The sequence below is a fragment of the Nicotiana sylvestris genome, chromosome 11, assembly GCF_000393655.2.
Source record: "Nicotiana sylvestris chromosome 11, ASM39365v2, whole genome shotgun sequence".
Taxonomy (NCBI): Eukaryota; Viridiplantae; Streptophyta; class Magnoliopsida; order Solanales; family Solanaceae; genus Nicotiana; species Nicotiana sylvestris.
This window is the reverse complement of record NC_091067.1, coordinates 124,385,868-124,404,730: the sequence shown is the minus strand read 5'-3', so window position 1 is coordinate 124,404,730 and position 18,863 is coordinate 124,385,868. Positions and strand designations below refer to the sequence as shown.

Genomic DNA, 18,863 nt, shown 5'->3' with positions numbered 1-18,863 from the left:
AATGAAGGGGTAAGCATAGAACACGCAGTACCCAGGACGGTCTAAGTGAACTTTGTCGTCCCCCTCCAACGGCCGTATCTCGATGTAATTGGGGATTCCCCACCTTTTCCTCAACTCTACGATTCCCCTTTCTCTCAAAATGGAAGCGACAGGTTCCGGCTCCGCTCCACCACCAAAACTAAAGTCAGTCACCTTCCTCCCGGGGTAAGGCAGGATATCAACCATCGAGAGAACCTCCTCATCCTCCACCGCGTCCACCCCTCCGGTAACCTGAACAGAACTCTCTGGTACCGGATTAGTGGCAGGAAGATTGTCGCGAGAAGAATCACCGGTCATTTTTTAGCAGAGAGTGCACCGAAAGAAGTAATAAGAAGAAGAGATGAAATATTTCAGTGAGCAAGGAGGTGAGCAAAAATTCAAGGTGTCAAAAAAAGCTATATCTGAAGAACTCACTCAAACGAAAGATGAAGTGAATCAATCAAATGACAAGTTCCCTCTATTTATAAGAGACATAAATTCCCCGAGCAAGAAACCCAAGAGTCGTCATTCAAATCTGATAAGGCACGAAACATTTTAGTTTCCCAAAAATGTATGTCACAATGGTGTTAACCACGAACCGGCGCTTCAGTACCAATCGACGTTTCGGTTCCAAATTCGCCGCAACGGTCCGCGAGGACTGAGAAAACCCCACCAGTTCGTTAAAAATCCCCAGGACACAAGTAAAGAACGGAAAGTCATAGGCCAGATTTCTCTCGACTGCGTAACGAGCATGATCTGTCTGTCGAGGCCGACGTAGGACGACCCCGACAAACGAAGGGACTAACTGTATTGGTCAAAATCTGACCTTCACGACCAGGTCGCCCAACACCCCGCGCCCAGTAACTGTACAATGAAAGTCAATAGAGCCTACTCCATTTCTCCTCTGCGACATTCGAAAAGTTAAAAAGAGTAATGTTTAAAAACAAGACCAGGATACACTGACGACAAGAAAGCGTCAAGTCAAGAAATGGGTAAAGAGGTCTCGACTATATATAGCCAGAGAACTCTTAACAAACAAGGGGGGCTTCGCCATTCTCCCAAAAAAGAGGACAAAAAGTTTCTTCCTTGTATTTTAGAAAACACAAGAAATGATCTCAATGAACACCTGTAAATCTACTTTCTCATTAGTGGGTAAGGTAGATAATGTTAAATCTGAATAAGATCAATCATGTTTCTTTGGTATCATATGCATCCATTGTTATTAACGTTTCGATATGGAGTTAATTATCTTTGGCTAAGATTTACCCCTTCATCTTTGATTGATTTGTTCAAAAGAGGTTTTAACATCTTTTGAGTCAAACAATTTGGGTGAGGTAGGCAATATTAAATCTGAATAAGATCGATCATGTTTCTTTGGTTTCATATGCATTCATTATCATTAACGTTTCTGTCACACCCCAACCTTGGGAGGTGTGGCTGGCACCCGATACCGAAGGCCCGAGCGAACCAACCATGAGATATGATCTGAAATATAATAACCTGCAGGTAGAAGATCCCAACACGACATATATATATATATATATATATATATATATATATATATATATATATATATAAACTAGGCCAACAAGGCTGTAATAACAGTATAACAGCTATCCAGAAGGCCGATAGGGCGATACGAAAAATATATATATACAATGATCGCTAGTCTGCAAGCCTCTAAGAGTGTAAGACAATATCAACAGGGCGGGACAAAGCCCCCGACACGCCCAAAACCACACATATACATCTGTAATAGTACCTATGGACTCAAAGTCAGCAACTCCGAAGAAGTGGAGTGCGAAACCCAACGCTGATCCTGGGGGTCCTACTGAGGAGGCACGCCGCTCTGTCTATCCGAACCTGTGGGCATGAACACAGCGCATAAAAATGCATCAGTACGAAATATGTACTGAATATGTAGGGCGACAAGTGTAACATGAAAAATGTAATTAACAAGAGAAGAGACATAGAGATAATTTGAATTCTGAAACTAGCCTCGGTAGGAAACTAAAATTCAACATGGATATAAATGTATGCTCGTGACACCGTCGTTCACTATCGCTACTTATAATATATCACATTATATAATAATAAATCCCTCTGTGGGGCTATAATATCCATAACATACCCGGCCATAATAAAGGCTCGGTAGAATCGTACCCGGCCACGTGAAGCTCGGTAATCCCAACTGATCAGTGGTTACACAATATGTGTCATACCCGGCCGTCTATAGTGCGGCTCGGTAATGAAAGTAAATACATACATATACTAAATCATGAATTATATAGGTGCAATGCGAAACCAACCTTAAAAGACGTATTCTAAGAAGAGTCGAAGTGGTTTATCATCATTATTCCTCGACTATCATGGTTGTTGCTAAAATATATAATTTTTCAACTACGAGCCAACAAGTACTAAGAACATGAGAGTTATGTATTATGAATACCTTTGAAGTAAGTGTTCCTTATTCATGATTTATATGAATGTCGAAATGAGAACGAGTAAAAAGGCTCTAGTTCTTTTTAAACAAGGAACAAGGAAAACCGAGAATTTATAAATATTCACTGAAGTAAGCACTCTATGAGAAAGGATCAGGTCTAAGCATCTCTATAAGTTGAAGGTGAAATAACTCGAATCCGACGAAACAATTCGATAAACATTTATTCGAATTCTAGTCATGCCGAAAAGTATAGCGAAAGCCCTACATACCTTGTCGATGGAGTTATATACTGTTTCCGAGACCTCGAAAGCCTTAGGAATGATTTCCTACATAATACGAACCATTCAAAATCAAATTCAAGCTCATAGCTTATATAATTCTTCATTTAGACATTTACGCGAACAACTTGTGGCCATGAATTTGTAGACTCTTTTGTAGATTAATTTCCCCCCAACACACCACCAAATTTTACTTTACTACATCTACTCATCAACAAAATTCCATCCATGTCTTCACAGATCCAAACAACACAATAAAACCATATAGAACAGCCCCAACAATCAAGCCATATTAAGAGAGGTTTCTTAAAAAAATCAAGAATATTTCTATCGAGGTTTCAACTATTTATTAAGAATTCTTATGGTAGAAGTTTACAAAGATCAAAGAGGAAGTTAAATCATACCTTATGTGACCAGAATTACTCAAAATTCGAAATTACTTCAAGGCGGAGTCTTGCTATGAAAAGTGAAACACCGAAGAATTCACGATTCCGAAGCTACCATGGTGTTCTCCATCTTGAGGATGACTAAATTGTTGTTATGCTTGGCTAGATGGATGGGAGAAGTTTGAGAGGAAATCCCTAGGTTTTTGGTTCTGTTTTGGAGAGGATAAAACGCAGGGGTTCTGTTTTAAAAATTGACTTAAATAAAGAAATTTTGACTAAACCCGACTAGGCACACTGTTCCCGTAACAGTGTGCACCCTTGTACGAAAATGTTAATATCTCTCTACTCCGAAGTCGTATTAACGAACGGTTTGTTGCATTGGAAACTAGACTCATAGACGTTCAATTAGGTAGGTAGAACACACCATAACTCCAAGTATATCTAGAGAAAAGCTCATCAAGAGTTTATCCAAATTCCAGTGAAATTTAAACCCGTAACTTGCGCGCGATCTTTGTCGAATTTTTAATCACAACTCAAATGACTTCCAATCTTAACGTATAACTATCGCATCATTTAAATATATCATAGAAATTATCTTCCTATTGAATTAGCCCATTTACAGCATGATAACGCCGAATACACAAGGTGTAACATTCTCCCCTCCTTAAGAACATTCGTCCTCGAATGTTAACGGTTAACCTAACTTCTGAATTTTTTATTTTTTATTTTTAAAAAAAATTGCCAGAGTTTTCCCTATAAATAGGAATATCCAAAACCTGTCATCAGCCCAAACATACATATCTAAGGCCACACATGGCTACACATCATAATAATAACATCAACTTGGCCTCACACGACCATTTACTTATACAATAATGATAATAAGAAGGTTAGCCATAACTTAATTATCTCAATTGTCACTGGTTGATATATGTGCAACACCTGCCATATTTGTCTCAAGCATATCACCTGAAGACTCAAATAAATGAGAGTATCTGGACTTCATGTCCTCCTCGGCCTCCCATGTCATTTCCTCTACATTATTGCTCCTCCAAAGTACTTTTACTGAGGCTACCTCTTTAGTCCGTAGCTTACGGATTTGACGGTCAAGAATGGCAACAGGTATTTCTTCATATGACAAGTTCTCGGAAACTTCAATATCCTCAATAGGGCTGATGCAAGAAGGATCACCTAAGAATTTTCGAAGCATGGAAATGTGAAATACCAGATGGATTGCTTCTAATTCTGGTGGCAGGTCAAGTTTGTAGGCTACTCGCCTAATTCTCTAAACAATCTGATATGGCCCAACATATCTAGGCCTGAGTTTTCCTTTCTTACCAAATCTCATTACACCCTTCATAGGCGACACTTTCAAGAATACCCTGTCTCTCACAGCAAATTCCAAGTCTCGACGTCGGTTTTCTGAATATGATTTCTGTCGACTTTGAGCTGTACGCAACCTTTCCTGGATCAACTTTACTTTTTCTACAGCTTGTTGTACCAATTCAGGTCCTAGCAACTTTGTCTTGCCAACATCAAACTAGCCAATAGGAAATCTGCATTTCCTCCCATATAGTGCCTCATAAGGTGCCATCTGAATACCGGCGTGATAACTGCTATTGTAGGCAAACTCAATAAGCGGTAAATGATCTTCCCAACTTCCCTTGAAGTCTAAGACACAAGCTCGCAACATATCTTCGAGTGTCTGAATAGTGCGTTCGGCTTGTCCGTCAGTCTGCGGATGAAATGTTGTACTAAGGTTAACAAGAGTACCCAAACCTTCTTGAAAAGACCTCCAGAAATTAGCTGTAAATTGGGCACCTCTGTCAGATATAATAGAAAATGGAACTCCATGTAGCCAAACTATTTCCTTGATATACAGGCTCGCATAGTCTTCAGCTGAATAAGTGGTCCTAACTGGGAGAAAGTGAGGTGATTTCGTCAGCCTATCCACAATGACCCAAATAGAATTGAACTTACGGCGAGAATTGGGCAATCCTGTAATGAAATCCATATTAATCGATTCCCATTTCCAAGCTGGAATCTCAATATTTTGAAGTAGCCCTCCAGGTTTCTGGTGTTCAGCTTTAACCTGCTGGCAGTTGGGACACTGAGCCACAAATGTGGCTATATCTTTCTTCATGTCGTTCTACCAGTATAGCTGAGAAAGATCATGATACATTTTGGTTGAACCAGGATGAACTGAGTATCGAGACTGGTGCATCTCTATCATAATTTGCTTACGAAGCTCCCCAACATTAAGTACACACCATCGGCCTTTATATTTTAGAATTCCATCATCAGATTGCTCGAACAACTGCTTCTTCTGAAAAGGGATGCTCTCTTTAATTTTGACTAACTCCGGATCCTCAAATTGACGCATTTCTACCTCAGCTACCAGTGATGACCCCGCAATATTTTGGACTACTACACCCTGGTCACCTGTATCATGTAGCCTCACACTCACGTTAGCCAATCGATATATCTCCTTAGTCATTTCTAATTTCCCAGCTTCTACATGCTTCAAGCTGCCCATGGATTTGCGACTCAACGCATCAGCTACCACATTCGCTTTGCCCGGATGGTACAAAATATCCACATCATAGTCCTTCAGCAATTCAAGCCACCTCCTTTGTCTCAAGTTCAACTCTTTCTGCTTAAATATATATTGTAAACTTTTGTGATCTGTATAGATATCCACACGAACACTATAAAGATAATGACGCCATATTTTCAAGGCAAATATAACGGCTGCTAACTCAATATCATGAGTCGGATAATTGTGTTCGTGCTTCCGCAACTGCCTCGAAGCATATGCAATAACTTTTTCATGCTGCATTAGAACACATACCAATCCAACCCTGGATGCATCACAATATACCACATAACCTTCAGATCCTTCAGGAAGTTCTAGAACAGGTGCTGATGTTAAGCGTTTCTTCAACTCGTGAAAGCTCCTTTCACATGCATCAGACCATTAGAACTTAACGGCTTTGTGTGTCAATTTTGTCATGGGAGCAGCAATAGAAGAGAAGTTCTCAACAAATCTCTGATAATAACCAGCTAAGCCCAAGAAACTACGAACTTCCGTAGGAGTTGTGGGTCTAGGCCAGTTTTGTACTGCTTCAATTTTCTGACCATCTACCTTAATACCTTCATTGGAAACGATATGCCCAAGGAAAGCCACTGAATTCAACCAAAATTCACATTTGAAGAATTTAGCATATAATTTCTGATTTTTCAAAGTCTGCAACACCACACGCAAATGATCCTCATGTTCTGCTTCTGATCGAGAATATACCAGAATATCATCAATGAAAACAATTACAAATATATATAGAAATGGCTTGAAAACCCGATTCATTAAATCCATAAAAGTTGTTGGCGCATTAGTAAGACTGAAAGACATCACAAGAAATTTATAATGGCCATATCTAGTCCGAAAAGCCGTTTTCGGAATATCTCTCTCCTTAACTTGCAATTGGTGATAGCCGGATCGAAGGTCAATCTTTGATAAATATTTGGCACCTTGCAACTGAACAAACAAATCATCAATTCTGGGTAAAGGGTACTTGTTCTTGATAGTCACTTTGTTGAGCTGGCGATAGTCAATACACATTCTTAACGAACCATCCTTCTTACGAACAAACAACACTGGTGCACCCCAGGGAGATGTGTTGGGCCTGATAAAGCCCTTATTCAAAAGATCCTTCAACTGGGCTTTCAATTCTTTTAACTCAGCAGGAGCCATTCTATATGGAGGAATAGATATTGGTTGAGTATCTAGAAGCATATCAATAGCAAAGTCGATTTCTCTTTCTGGAGGAAGACCAGGAAGTTCATCAGGAAATTCATTCACGACGGGAACCGATTGAAGAGTTGGAGATTTCACCTCCAGATCATGCACTCGTAACAAATGATAGATGTACCCTTTCAAAATCATCCTTCGAGCTTTAAGGTAAGAAATAAACTTTCCCTTAGGCGCTGCAGCATCACCTTTCCATTCAATAATAGGCTCACTTGGAAAATTAAAACGAACAATCTTTGTCAAGCAATCTACATTGGCATAACAAGAAGCCAACCAATCCATACCCATAATGATATCAAAATCAACCATTTCTAGCTCATGCAAATCAGCTAATGTATGGCGGTCATGAATCTTCACGTCACAACTTCGATATACCCGTCTAACTACAATAGACTCACCCATTGGCGTAGATACATCAAAAGACTTATGCAACAATTCAGACTCTCTATCCCATTTACTAGCAACGAAGGGGGATATATACGACAATGTAGAACTAGGATCTATCAAGGCATACATATCGATAGAAAAGACGGATAGTATACCTGTAACCACGTCCGGAGATGGCTCTAAATCCTGATGACTCGATAAAGCATATATGCGATTCTGCTGACCTCCTGAACCAGAAGCGCCAAATCTTCCCCTACCCCTGCCAGCTGATGTCTGCATACTCTACCTAGGAGGACGTACCGAAGAAGAAGAAGAAGCCCCTGCAGATGCCGTCGGCTGAGCCATACCCCCTCCACATGTCATCGGACAATATCTCATAATATGACCTGGCTGTCCACATGTATAACATGCATCAGAACCCTGGCGACATGGTCCAAAATTATTTCGGACACATCGATCACATCTAGGAAACTGAGGCCTCATCTGACTGAACTCGCCTCTAAACTGTGGACCTGGGGTCTGTGAACTCTGACCTGGACCAGAATAAGTGGTTTGATCCTGTCGCTGGCCCTGAAACTGTGGTGGTGCACTGGCTGTCGGATAAGACTGACGTCGGGGAAACTGTGGCCTAAATCCACTTCGAAACTCTCTTGTGTTACCTGCGAACCGCGCCCTCTTCTGTTGCCCTCTATCATGCTCTCGATTGGATCGTTGTTGCCTCTTGCGATCCTCTAGACCCTGTGCATATGCTTGAATACGTGCAATATCCATTCCTTGGTTTAGAGAAGCTGTAGTGCACTCATTTATCAAGTGTGCCCCTAAACCACTAACAAACTGGTGTACCCGATCACTCATATCAGCATCAATCGTAGGAGCATACCTAGCCAAAGAGTTGAATTGCATGCTATATTCCCGAACGCTCATATTACCCTATTTTAAGTGTAAGAACCTATCCCGTCGGGCTCTTCGAAGCTCGATTGGCAAATATTGCTGTAAAAATGCCTCAGAGAACTCCTTCCATGTCACTGGTGACATATTAGGCCCCCGAGTCTGCTTCCAAGTCTCATACCATGTCACAACAACATCACGTAGTCTATAAGAAGTAAACTCCACTGACTCAATATCCGTGGCATGTATAATTTGTAAGGTCCGTTGCATAAGATTCAGAAAATCCTATGGGTCAGCATTAGGATCAACCCCTGTAAATACTGGAGGGTCCAAGTTGATAAAGTCCCGAACTCTCGCACTCACGGACCTATCAGCAATACCGAGGGTCTGGTGTTGGGCCTGGGAGGCCACTATTCGAGTCAGCATTTGTACAGCACTCCGCATGTCTAAGTCCTGATCAGGAACAACTGGGAGAGGGACTGGAGGTATGTTAGCTCCTTTACGCCCTTCCGGGGGTGGTGGGGGTACTGCCCCGGAAGCCTGAGAATCAGCCTCATTCTGTGGCTCATGTTGATCTACATTAGCAGGTGGCACCTGACTTGTGCCCTCTCCCGCCTCCTCATCCAACCTCTGAATAAATTTCATAGCCACTTGTCGTCTCCTAGTGTTAGGCATCACTGAGAAGGTAAACAAAAAGAAAATTAGGAATCAACACTTATGATTAGGCTCTATTGCACAATCTAGATCAAGAAGAAAGTAATAATCCTAAATGCCCAATAGCCTCATGTTTATAAGTGTGGTGCACAACACACCATAACCAAGACTCTACTAGAAACGGCTTGTAGACTCCCTAGGACTGACCTGCTCTGATACCAAGTTTGTCACACCCCAACCTTGGGAGGTGTGGCTGGCACCCGATGCCCGAAGGCCCGAGCGAACCAACCATGAGATATGATCTGAAATATAATAACTTGCAGGCAGAAGAGCCCAACACGACATATATATATAAACTAGGCCAACAAGGCTGCAACAACAGTATAACAGCTATCTAGAAGGCCGATAGGGCGAACGAAAAAATATATATATACAATGACCGCTAGTCTGCAAGCCTCTAAGAGTGTAAGACAATCTCAACAGGGCGGGACAAAGCCCCCGACATGCCCAAAACCACACATATACATCTGTAATAGTACCTATGGACTCAAAGTCAGCAACTCCGAAGAAGTGGAGTGCGAAACCCAACGCTGATCCTGGGGGTCCTACTGAGGAGGCACACCACTCTGTCTATTCGAACCTGTGGGCATGAACACAGCGCATAAAAATGCGTCAGTACGAAATATGTACTGAATATGTAGGGCGACAAGTGTAACATGAAAAATGTAATTAACAAGAGAAGAGACATAGAGATAATTTAAATTCTGAAACTAGCCTCGGTAGGAAACTAAAATTCAACATGGATATAAATGTATGCTCGTGACACCGTCGTTCACTATCGCTACTTATAATATATCACATTATATAATAATAAATCCCTCTGTGGGGCTATAATATCCATAACATACCCGGCCATAATAAAGGCTCGGTAGAATCGTACCCGGCCACGTGAAGCTCGGTAATCCCAACTGATCAGTGGTTACACAATATGTGTCATACCCTGCCGTCTATAGTGCGGCTCAGTAATGAAAGTAAATACATACATGTACTAAATCATGAATTATATAGGTGCAATGCAAAACCAACCTTAAAAGACGTATTCTAAGAAGAGTCGAAGTGGCTTATCATCATTATTCCTCGACTATCATGGTTGTTGCTAAAATATTTAATTTTCAACTACGAGCCAACAAGTACTAAGAACATGAGAGTTATGTATTATTAATACCTTTGAAGTAAGTGTTCCTTATTCATGATTTATATGAATGTCGAAATGAGAACGAGTAAAAAGGCTCTAGTTCTTTTTAAACAAGGAACAAGGAAAACCGAGAATTCATAGATATTCTCTGAAGTAAGCACTCTATGAGAAAGGATCAGGTCTAAGCATCTTTATAAGTTGAAGGTAAAATAACTCGAATCCGACGAAACAATTCGATAAACATTTATTCAAATTCTAGTCATGCCGAAAAGTATAGCGAAAGCCCTACATACCTTGTCGATGGAGTTATATATTGTTTCCGAGACCTCGAAAGCCTTAGGAATGATTTCCTACATAATACGAACCATTAAAAATCAAATTCAAGCTCATAGCTTATATAATTCTTCATTTAGACATTTACGCGAACAACTTGTGGCCGTGAATTTGTAGACTCTTTTGTAGATTAATTTCTCCCCAACACACCACCAAATTTTACTTTACTACATCTACTCATCAACAGAATTCCATCCATGTATTCATAGATCCAAACAACACAATAAAACCATATAGAACAACCCCAACAATCAAGCCATATTAAGAGAGGTTTCTTAAAAAAAAAAATCAAGAATATTTCTATAGAGGTTTCAACTATTTCTTAAGAATTCTTATGGTAGAAGTTTACAAAGATCAAAGAGGAAGTTAAATCATACCTTATGTGACCAGAATTACTCAAAATTCGAAATTACTTCAAGGCGGAGTCTTGCTATGAAAAGTGAAACACCGAAGAATTCACGATTCCGAAGCTACCATGGTGTTCTCCATCTTGAGGATGACTAAATTGTTGTTATGCTTGGCTAGATGGATGGGAGAAGTTTGAGAGGAAATCCCTAGGTTTTTGGTTCTGTTTTGGAGAGGATAAAACGCAGGGGTTCTGTTTTAAAAATTGACTTAAATAAAGAAATTTTGACTAAACCCGACTAGGCACACTGTTCCCGTAACAGTGTGCACCCCTGTATGAAAATGTTAATATCTCTCTACTCCGAAGTCGTATTAACGAACGGTTTGTTGAGTTGGAAACTAGACTCATAGACCTTCGATTCGGTAGGTAGAACACACCATAACTCCCAGTATATTGAGAGAAAAGCTCATCAACATTTTATCCAAATTTCAGTGAAATTTAAACCCGTAACTTGCGCGCGATCTTTGTCGAATTTTTAATCACAACTCAAATGACTTCCAATCTTAACGTATAACTATCGCATCATTTAAATATCTCATAGAAATTATCTTCCTATCGAATTAGCCCATTTACAGCATGATAACGCCGAATACACAAGGTGTAACAGTTTCGATCTGGAGTTAATTATCTTTGGCTAAGATTTACCCCTTCATCTTTGATTGATTTGTTCAAAAAAGGTTTTAACATTTTTTGAGTCAAACAGTATTGATATCACGTTGACAAATTAGATATGGTTATTAATTTGCAGTTATCTTTTCAAGCGATTTTCTAATTCATCGTTTTTGCCTCACTGAGAATTAACTCTCTTAAACATTGGCCACTCTATTCTAAACAAAAAATAAAATCACTTCTATGTAAAAAATCTCAAATTTTCAAGCTATTATATGTGGCAATTAATATCTAAAATCCATTTAATAAATTTGCTTTAGCTTTCGAAGGGCGAAGAGTGAAAGAAAGACGAGGATATATTGTTGTTTTATCTTTCTCACTTGACAAAATATACTATTTATGTAGGATATGTCGATGCACTCAGCAGCAAAACACTCGAATCAGTCCAACACATAGAGATAAATCTCTGAAAATGGCCACCTTCTGATTACCGTTATAGTTGCATGCTTTCACCTGTTAAATTGCAATTCTTACGAATACTTTGGGTATTGCTTGCATCATTTTACGGAATAATGTGACATAGAAGATTAAAGAATGTATTCGTAGATTAAACCTTCTACCTTGGTTGTATTTTGAGATATATATCATTAAAACTTAAGTAACCAATTATTTAAGTGAGACTTAGCTAAGTTAATTACTTATAGTTTGCGGTTCCTTTTATCCAAGACCATGGCACGTATTGTCTGTTCTGGCTCAACAAGCCTTACAGATTTATCCTTTGGGCTACGCTACCATCGAGCTCAAAAACGCACATACCAAACTTGAGTTATGCCTTTTAAAACTCTTTATTGCTTAATGTATCATGCACACCCCTTCTTCAAAAGTTAATCAGCCTACAAGCATGTCAATCCTTCTCCAATAACCTTGTCAGTCCTCCCTCTATTATGGGCGTCACCAGGGGCAGAGCTTGGCGGGCAGAAGGGAATTCAGGTGAACCACCTTTGCCGAAAATTACACTGTGTATGGTCAATATGTATAGCCGTTGATTTTATAGGAGCAGCATGCACATGGCCCTTCTTTTATGTTTTATAATTTGGAACAATTACGGACATGATATAGCCATACACGTGTTACAATGGAGTATAAAAACGCAATTATTTGTTATTTCACACTATACACAGCTTGTATATAAACACTAATAAAACGAAAGCATTGATCTTGTGATCAAATTTCAAATACTGTTGTACGTTTTAAAACGTAAAGTTGAAACTGGTTATGGAGCTGGCTTTTGTGGGGAATGCTCCTACACCTATAGGACAAAAGTATCTTGTGTCGACCACCAAGCTCTCTCGAATGAATTCGACTCTTTCTGTTTACACCAGGGCAAAATCTTTTCCCCACTAAGACGTGCATCTTTATGGCTATATCGTCCTGAAGACGGATGCGACGGGAAGAAGTGGCATTTGGAAGTGTTGCTGAACTTCGTGGAGGGGCTATTGAACAACTCGAAAAAGCTCGTTCTCGTTTACGGAAAGTAGAAAGCGAAGCCGAGCAGTTTCGAGTGAATGGATACTCCGAAATGAACTTGGTGCTTTATGTTTAAAGAGGCATGAAATGATTTGCTTGAGTTACTTTTGCATCAATTTAAACACATTCATTCCAAGGTCCTTATAAACACACAAACTTAAAACATGTGTACATAAATAATATATACTATTGGATTTCCAAGCTCACATGTGCTAAGAAAAATAACTGGGATGTACAATACTAGGTGGAAGGGAATTTTACTGATGGTAAAAGGGATTTGCCGGTGGCAACAAGGGTAGTGGCACACCTGAAGCAACCATGAAATGGTCATTGAAACCAGAATAATTCCTGAATATCCGTCCTGCGGCAGCATCTGATCTGTTATGTTGCATGAATTGGCCAGGGTGCAGCTGTAAAGTAGGAGCAGTGCTAAAGTTAGCATCTCGACTAACTTTTGACTGCAGGGTTAACTTGTGAAGGCGCTTCATTTTCCGTCGTTTTTGTCGGGACTGCTGGATAGAAACACCCTCATTAGATGAGGCAAGATTCTTGTTGGCGGCAACTTTTTTCCCTTGAGAAATTGGCTCACATTGAGTTCCTCCGCTTCTCCCATCACATTGGAACTTAGCAGCAAAGCCTGAATGTTTTTCTGGGATACTTAAGTTTGCCCTCTCTCTTTCAAGCTCGGCGATACGTGCTCTAAGTTGGTCAGGTGAGTATTCTGATTGAAGGTTGTGCAACACAATGCGGTTAACTGCAGCTCTCAGTGCAGATAGTTCATAAAATATAGCCTTTTCTTGGGCTTGACGAGAATCGTGACCATCACTACGTATTTGTTTGGCTAGCACTATTGAGCCCTGAACATAGTTCTTCAGGAGAGGAGCAGGTGGAAACGAGTCAACAAGTTCAAATTCATAGATGTATTTGATTGCCAGCAGCAATTGCCTTTTCGTGATAAGATTTTCGATAAAGCATGGAATCTTATCAGCTAACCCGAGGATTCTGATCAGATCCATTACCTTGCTGGTATGCTGAACAATCTTCAAGAAACCTATAAGGTCATCTGAATCAAAAGAGGATGACAATTCAAAAGTAGCTAAAAAGTGCAAAAAGCCTATGGCCTCCCATGATCCGATCAATGTTGCTCGCCACTCAACTGCAAACTCAGTAGCCTCAGTTTTAACCTGAGGTCTTATTTCTGGAGAAACTTCTCTCAGCTGTTCCAACAAATCAGGGAACCTAGTCATAACTGATGAAAACTTTTTGCTATCCCTTTTTCTTTTTTTGGTAAGTTCATTTTTCGACTTCTCCCGTTCTGCAGAATAGCACTTCCTCAATGCATCCAAGACAATTTTTGCGGGATCTGATGTGGCGTGGACAACACTCGAAGCACAACCAGATATTAAAAGCTGACCCTTGCTTCTCCTTTCAATATTGTTGGAAAGAGGTTCACCTTTAGAGTGAGAAATACCAAGTACATGACAAATCTGAATTACATTCGCATGTTGTGCTACAGTGCGACACAAACTCTTTAGCTCATTTTTATCAAAGGCAGAGGCCAAGCTGTAGGCACCTACTAGAAGCAGAAAACCCAAGATCGCCAAATGGTTTTCTATTTCATCTATCATCTTTGCTTTCCAGTCAAATGCAAGCTTGCTCGCTTCTAACTTAGCCTGTGGTGTAATATCTGGAGAGATTCTAATCAATTGTTCCAATAAAAGGATACAACTTTTCCTGATAATACTACGATTACATTCTATCTTTTCTTTACGAGGTTTTTCAGGATAAAACCCTCCAAGTGCTTCCAGCACAAGCATCCCCGAGTCAGTTGATAGTTTAAGAGCTGTAGAGACTTCAACGCGCAACAACTCGAGCTCTTGACAATGATCATTTAAAAAAGCCTGCAAATTCTTACCTCCCATGCCCACAAGGATGACAGCGAAAGCATCAGAATGACCTAACTTGCAAGTGGAGGCCGTTTCAGAGGATGAAGTAGAGCTGAGGGCCTTTGTATCAGTGAGAACAGATGGACAGGTTGATGCCATCTGTTTCACCTGAGTCTGCTGTGGCTTTTGAGCCTCAGAATTGACAGATGATGTGGTTGCATCTGCCTTCAGCCTTGTGAGAGATTCTATACACTCTTCAAGCTGAGTAAGTGGGTATTGAGATTGAAGCTTGTGATCCAAAATGGATCCAATAACAGCTCTAATAGAAGCTACACTCTGTTCAATGGCTTCAATCTTTTCTTCGACTGAGCATGTTTCTCTACCGCGGACAGTCTCCGAAATCCACATAACATGTTTCACATAATCTTTCAGAATAGGTATTGGTGGGAAACGGTCCACAAGCTCAAAAGCAAAAGCAAATTTAACTGCTTCAAGATTCTGTTGCTTGGCTATGAGATTCTGGATGAAACAAGAAATCTTCTCCGTGAAACCAAGAATACGACATAAGTCTTTTGACTTGTTGTGCTCAACAACAATAGTTAGCAGGCTCATAAGCTCATCTGCATCAAAGGCAGAAACCAGCCTGTAAGAAGCCAATAGGTACATGAAGCCCAAGATCTCTAATTGATTCCCATTTGTTGCCCTCATTTTAACCTTCCACGCTCTCGCAAGTTCCATTGCTGCTTCTCGCACAATAGGTTGAATCTTCGGTGAGACTCTAATCAACTGCTCTAATAGGAGAATGCAACTCCGCCTAGCAACACTGGCCTCGAACTCTGTTTCTCCCTTCCTCAAGTGGGGAGGATAGAACCCTTCCATTGCATCAAGCACCAGTTGTCCAGGGTTCGGAGACAATTGAAGAGCTTTACAAACTTCATCAGACATAGAATCCAGCTCCTTCTCGCGCTCATTTAGGTATATCTGTAAACTCTTCCCGTCCATTGTGACAAAAAATCTTATTTCAGCAGACTTAGTAGTGGTAGCACCAACTCTATCAACTTCTGCATAATCAGTAGGCTCTGTCTTTACACGAGCATTACAAACAGTTTCCAGCTGCTTCTCTTTCTTCTCAAGCACTTTAAACCGACGTTCAATGAGTTCCTCTCTTTGTTTAAGCTCTCTAAACCTCTCCTCAACCTGTTTCTCTTTAAGTTCTATACCGTCCATTCTTTTCTGGAATAATCCTTGCTCTTTTTGGAAATTTTCCTTTTCTAATTGAAACTCACCATCACAATTTTGGACAGATGCGCTAACCGAGCCCAGTTTCTCCTCCCTAGAATCAAGTTCTTCAAAGCGCTGCCTACATGCTTTTCCAACAGCACTAATCTCTCCCTTCGGTAATTGGATTCTCTGCTTGAATGAAGTTAACTCCTGCTCCTGGAGTTCAAGTTTTTTCTTAGTTGTATCCAAACTCTTGTCCTTGAGCTCGAGTTCCTTCTTCACTGAGGAAAGGTGGTCTTCCATGATTCTAAGTTGCTTCTTCACCGAATCCAAGTTGTTAACCTTTCCTAGGAGTTCATTTGCCACTGAATCCAAGGTAGTTTCCTTCTCCCTAAGTTTCTTTCGGATGAAATCCAGGTTATGTTCCTTATCTCTAAGTTCCCTTTTCACATAATCTAACTTAGTTTCCTTCACCCTTAATTCTTTCTTCACATTGTCCAAACAATTTTCCTTTGCCATAAGTTCTTTCCTTGCAGAACCCAAGCCCCTTCCTTTAGTTTCTATTTCCTTCTCTATCGACTGCAAAATCTTTTCTTTATTTTCGAATTCTTCCACTCGTTCGTCGAATTTTCTCTCTTTCAACTCAAGGGCATCTGTTTCTTCACGAATCCTGCTTTGAATCTTGCTGAATTCCTTTGAACGCTCCTCAAACTCCTTCTCCATCGACTGCAAAATCTTTTCTTTACTTTCGAATTCTTCCACTCGTTCGTCGAATTTTCTCTCTTTCAATTCAAGGGCATCTGTTTCTTCACGAATCCTGCTTTGAATCTTACTGAATTCCTTTGAACGCTCCTCAAACTCCTTCTCCATCGACTGCAAAATCTTTTCCTTAACTTCAAATTCTACAACCCGTTCCTCGAATTTTCTCTCTTTCAACTCAATGGCACCTGTTTGTTCACGAATCCAGCTCTGAATCTTATTGAATTCCTTGGTACGCTCCTCAAATTCCTTCTCCTTCATACTAATCTCCTTAAACCTATTCTCTACAAACTCCCTAAGATCCTCAAGCTGCTTGCGCTCAAATTCAATTTCCTCCCAAAAGCGTTCCACCATCTTCTCCTGTTCATTCAACTTTTCCTCTCTCAATTTCACAATCTCATCAAACCCTTTTCTGGCCAAATTCAAATCCTTCCACTTGTATTCAAGATTCCTAATTTCCCCTTCGCGGTATACACAAAACTCTTCCTTTTTCTTCTCAACGTCCTCTCGTTTCTTCTCAACGGATTCCCTAATCGAATCAAGTTCCTTAGAACTCTCCGTTACTGACTCTTGAACTGAAGTCAAGTGTTTTTCTTTGGCTTCGAGTTCGTTGAAGCATTCTTTCAAACAGGTGGTGGATACGTTCAAGTCCTTCTCAAAGTTCCTCCATTCCAACATTAACGTCAAAATTGATTTCCTTAAACCATTCTTCTTCTCCTCATTTTGTTGCATCGCTTCCCCTATCTTCTCCATTACAGACATTATAAGTCAAACAAAACCCTAGAACTGTGGTCAGACTCAGAGTAAACAAAAGGGGAAAGTTGTTTGAGAAAGAAATAGGTCTATACTCGGCAATATATAAGAGGAGTACACCTTTTTAAGATAGGAAACGGTTTTCCTTAAAATTTAAATATTCATTTTACTTGTAAACATTCTTAAAATAGGAAACGGTTTCCTTAAAATTATAATTCAATATTTATTTTACTTGTAATCATTTTTAAAATAGGAATAGGTTTCCTTAAAATTATATTCAATACTCATTTTACGTTAAACATTTTTAAAATAGGAATCGGTTTCCTTAAAAATTATATTCAATATTATTTCACTTGTAACGGAAGCAATATCTGATTCTAATTAATGGAGACATTGAGGAGTTACGATATTTCATAACATATACTAGTAGTAAACAAAATTAAATATATGATTTTTGTCAGTTTTGCCACCTTCACAAAATATAAGAAATTTCGCATCATACATGTATTGTATTTTTTAATATATTAAATTTATATTATTATGATTTAATTATTAGCTTAACATATGGAGTACTGTTTTTCAAGTTAATTGCTAATTTACATAGAATTGATGAGTTTTACTTATAAAGTACTTTATTCATTCCATGTTATGTGACTGAGTTTTGGGTACGAGCGTAAACTAATTTTTTATGAATTCGAATTATAGGTTCTTTATTTATTACAACAATAACATACTCAGTATAATCTCACCGGTGGGGTCTGGGGAGGGTAGTGAGTATGCAGACATTACCCCTATCTGGAGAGGTAGAGAGGTTGTTTCCGATAGACAAGAAAAAGTGCAAAGAAAGAATAAGGGAGAAGAGGGGGGAGAAAGGCTATAAGAAAAGAGGAGAAAAGGTAGCATCAAATAGTTTTAAAATGAGCAAAGATTCTTTATTATTCTTAAATAAAAAATATATTTAAAAATTACATAAAATTATAATAATTTAAAATTCAAAATATTGAAAAATATTTTAAAGTTGTGATCAGAAAAAAAAAATTGATTAATGTATTAAATTATGGTGTGTTAAAACTTCAAACACACATATTTAAAATGACGGAAGGTAGTAACGTTTTGTGCACTACTAAATATTGAGATTAATGTTTGGTCAAGCTTCAAAAATCAGCTTATTTTGAGAAATGTTTTTTTCAAAAGTGTTTTTTTAAAAAAGTGTTTTGGGTGAGAAGCAGTTTGTGTTTGGTTAATTAATTTGAAAAGCGCTTTTGAGTAGTAATTAGTGTTTGGCCAAGCTTTTCAAAACTGCTTCTAAGTG

General features: G+C 39.4%; 2 protein-coding genes and 1 long non-coding RNA gene across 3 annotated transcripts; all 3 read right to left on the bottom strand.

Moving 5' to 3' along the window:
• Window positions 1-1,793: 1,793 nt before the first annotated feature.
• LOC138882094 (uncharacterized) lies at window positions 1,794-3,331 on the bottom strand. The gene is made up of 3 exons (XR_011403573.1): window positions 3,144-3,331; window positions 2,731-2,787; window positions 1,794-1,881 (listed from the first exon to the last, which is right to left on the bottom strand). It is a non-coding gene; the product is annotated as an uncharacterized lncRNA (long non-coding RNA).
• A 4,271-nt stretch (window positions 3,332-7,602) lies between these two features.
• LOC138881607 (uncharacterized) lies at window positions 7,603-8,223 on the bottom strand. The gene has a single exon (XM_070161845.1). It carries the CDS (start codon window positions 8,221-8,223, stop codon window positions 7,603-7,605), a length of 621 nt encoding a protein of 206 aa, XP_070017946.1.
• A 4,797-nt stretch (window positions 8,224-13,020) lies between these two features.
• Window positions 13,021-17,653, bottom strand: LOC104216681 (FRIGIDA-like protein 5). Its single transcript, XM_009766791.2, has one exon. The coding sequence runs from the start codon at window positions 17,558-17,560 to the stop codon at window positions 13,190-13,192; it is 4,371 nt and encodes a 1,456-aa protein (XP_009765093.1). The 5' UTR covers window positions 17,561-17,653; the 3' UTR covers window positions 13,021-13,189.
• Between the last annotated feature and the right edge of the window lie 1,210 nt (window positions 17,654-18,863).

What these genes read in the sequence shown, in the direction of transcription:
- LOC138881607 (XM_070161845.1), bottom strand. Translation starts at nt 8,223, where the DNA reads ATGCAATTCAACTCTTTGGCTAGGTATGCTCCTACGATTGATGCTGAT.
- LOC104216681 (XM_009766791.2), bottom strand. Translation starts at nt 17,560, where the DNA reads ATGTCTGTAATGGAGAAGATAGGGGAAGCGATGCAACAAAATGAGGAG.